At 46.6% G+C, this 1,785-nt stretch overlaps 1 protein-coding gene across 6 annotated transcripts in view; it reads right to left on the bottom strand.

Annotated features, from left to right (window-relative positions):
- Positions 1 to 245: 245 nt before the first annotated feature.
- The window catches only part of kiaa0586 (KIAA0586 ortholog), a 20,666-nt gene continuing 19,126 nt past the window's right edge, over positions 246 to 1,785 (bottom strand). For 5 of the 6 annotated variants that reach the window (XM_017407763.3, XM_017407762.3, XM_025004100.2 and 2 more), the window contains exon 24: positions 246 to 488. In XM_017407763.3, the coding sequence (XP_017263252.1) occupies positions 346 to 488 (143 nt within the window). In that variant the 3' untranslated portion in view covers positions 246 to 345. The remainder of the gene's footprint in view (positions 489 to 1,785) is intronic. The other variant, XM_017407761.3, reaches the window with a different exon arrangement.

The following is a 1,785-nucleotide window of genomic DNA, read 5'->3' as shown; positions in this document are numbered from 1 at the left end:
TGACAGTAAGTCTCAGGGGACAGGAAGTCCCAGGTGACAGGAAGCCCCCGGTGACAGTAAGTCTCAGGTGACAGGAAGTCCCAGGTGACAGGAAGTCCCAGGTGACAGTAAGTCTCAGGGGACAGGAAGTCTCAGGGGACAGGAAGTCCCAGGTGACAGGACGTCCCAAGGGACAGAAAGTCTCAGGGGACAGGAAGTCTCAGGGGACAGGAAGTCCCCGATGACAGGAAGTCCCAGGTGACAGGACGTCTCTGGGGACAGGAAGCCCCCGGTGACAGTAAGTCCCAGGGGACAGGAAGTGCACCTGGCTGAGCAGACATGAGTCCAAAGGTTTGTCCTGTTTGCTCAGAAGACATCGCTGGTGGAGGAGTCTGTCTCTGCTGCAGCACCGGGGGGCTCTGCTTCCTGCTGCTCCTGGGGTCTGATGGGGGGCAGAAAAACATCCATCTTCATCCTTCCTCCCTGCTTCTCCTCTTCCTCCTGTCCTGCTTCTCAAACAAACAGTCTGTGTTTATTTACAACAATCTGGTACTTTCATAAACAACAGATAGGTTTCTTCTTATTATTGTTACTTTAACATCTTTATTGTTGTTATATGTCCCATATAATGAAACTACACCTCCATGCCTTATATATAAATATAAGTCTAGATACAGAATCAGACAGTTTGAATTATATTTAAAGTCTGAACGTGTCGAGGAGCAGCAGTGTTGGAGAATCAGTTTAAACGTTTTGAGTTACTCATGAACAGAGCAGGAAATAAAACTGCACCTGAGTGAGGAAGTCTCAGAGGACGTCCCGTGTTCTGACAGCCCAGAGACAGGAACTGTTTCCTGCCTGCATGTGGAATTATTGTTAAACATGCAGATCAGCTCCCTGCAGAGTTTACAGCTTCTCTTTCTGCTGGTAAATCCTGGATCGTTTGCCGGGAATTAGATGGGAATATTAGTCAGACTGTGTTCTCCAGAACCCCGTTAGGTTCTCTATTGATTTTAAAATCTTCCTGCTCACCTTAAAGCCTTAATTGGCTCTTTACCCAGAACCCATCTGAGGCTTATTGACCCGGTACTGTCCCTCTGGACCACCGAGATCTGCTGCTGCTTCCTGAACACGCTGGTCTTTGTGAAAGACTTTATCAAACTTCTTTCACATTAAATCACCAGATAAAAATGTTTTTTTTTTTTCATCTCAGCTGTTGTGTTTTCTGAGCTCAGGGTTCTTGGATGAGGAGAACGTTCACATGTTTCTATCAGACGTCCAGCTCCAGCAGCCTGAAGGAAGCGAGGTGGCTGGACGGTGAGGGAGGTTACACGCTCTGAACACGGAGCGGATCTGCCTCTAACGTCTGAACGCCTCCATCTTTAAAAGAAAAATAAAGCTAACAGAACCAAGCCACAGTTTGAACGCTGCTTTCAGCCTGCAGACAGAAATCGATTAAATCTGTGCTGAGACACTGCTCGCTCTTTGTTTCCATGGCAACACAACAACAATGCAGCCCTGCAGCCGCTCGTTGCAACGTTCAGTCTGTGCTCAGCAAAAACACAAAGAAACAAAGAGGTTTTAACTCGAAACGAACTGAAACTAATTAATTTTTACTCATTTACTGACCAGAGATGTGTTTACTGACCACAGTGATGCATTTACTGACCATGGTGATACGTTTACTGACCACTGTGATGTGTTTACTGACCACTGTGGTGCGTTTACTGACCACAGCTTTGTGTTTTCTGATCACTGTGATGCGTTTACTGACCATGGTGATGTGTTTACTGACCACTGTGATAC

This window comes from Kryptolebias marmoratus, linkage group LG10 (genome assembly GCF_001649575.2).
Source record: "Kryptolebias marmoratus isolate JLee-2015 linkage group LG10, ASM164957v2, whole genome shotgun sequence".
Lineage (NCBI taxonomy): Eukaryota > Metazoa > Chordata > Actinopteri > Cyprinodontiformes > Rivulidae > Kryptolebias > Kryptolebias marmoratus.
This window is presented reverse-complemented; position numbering and strand designations above follow the sequence as displayed.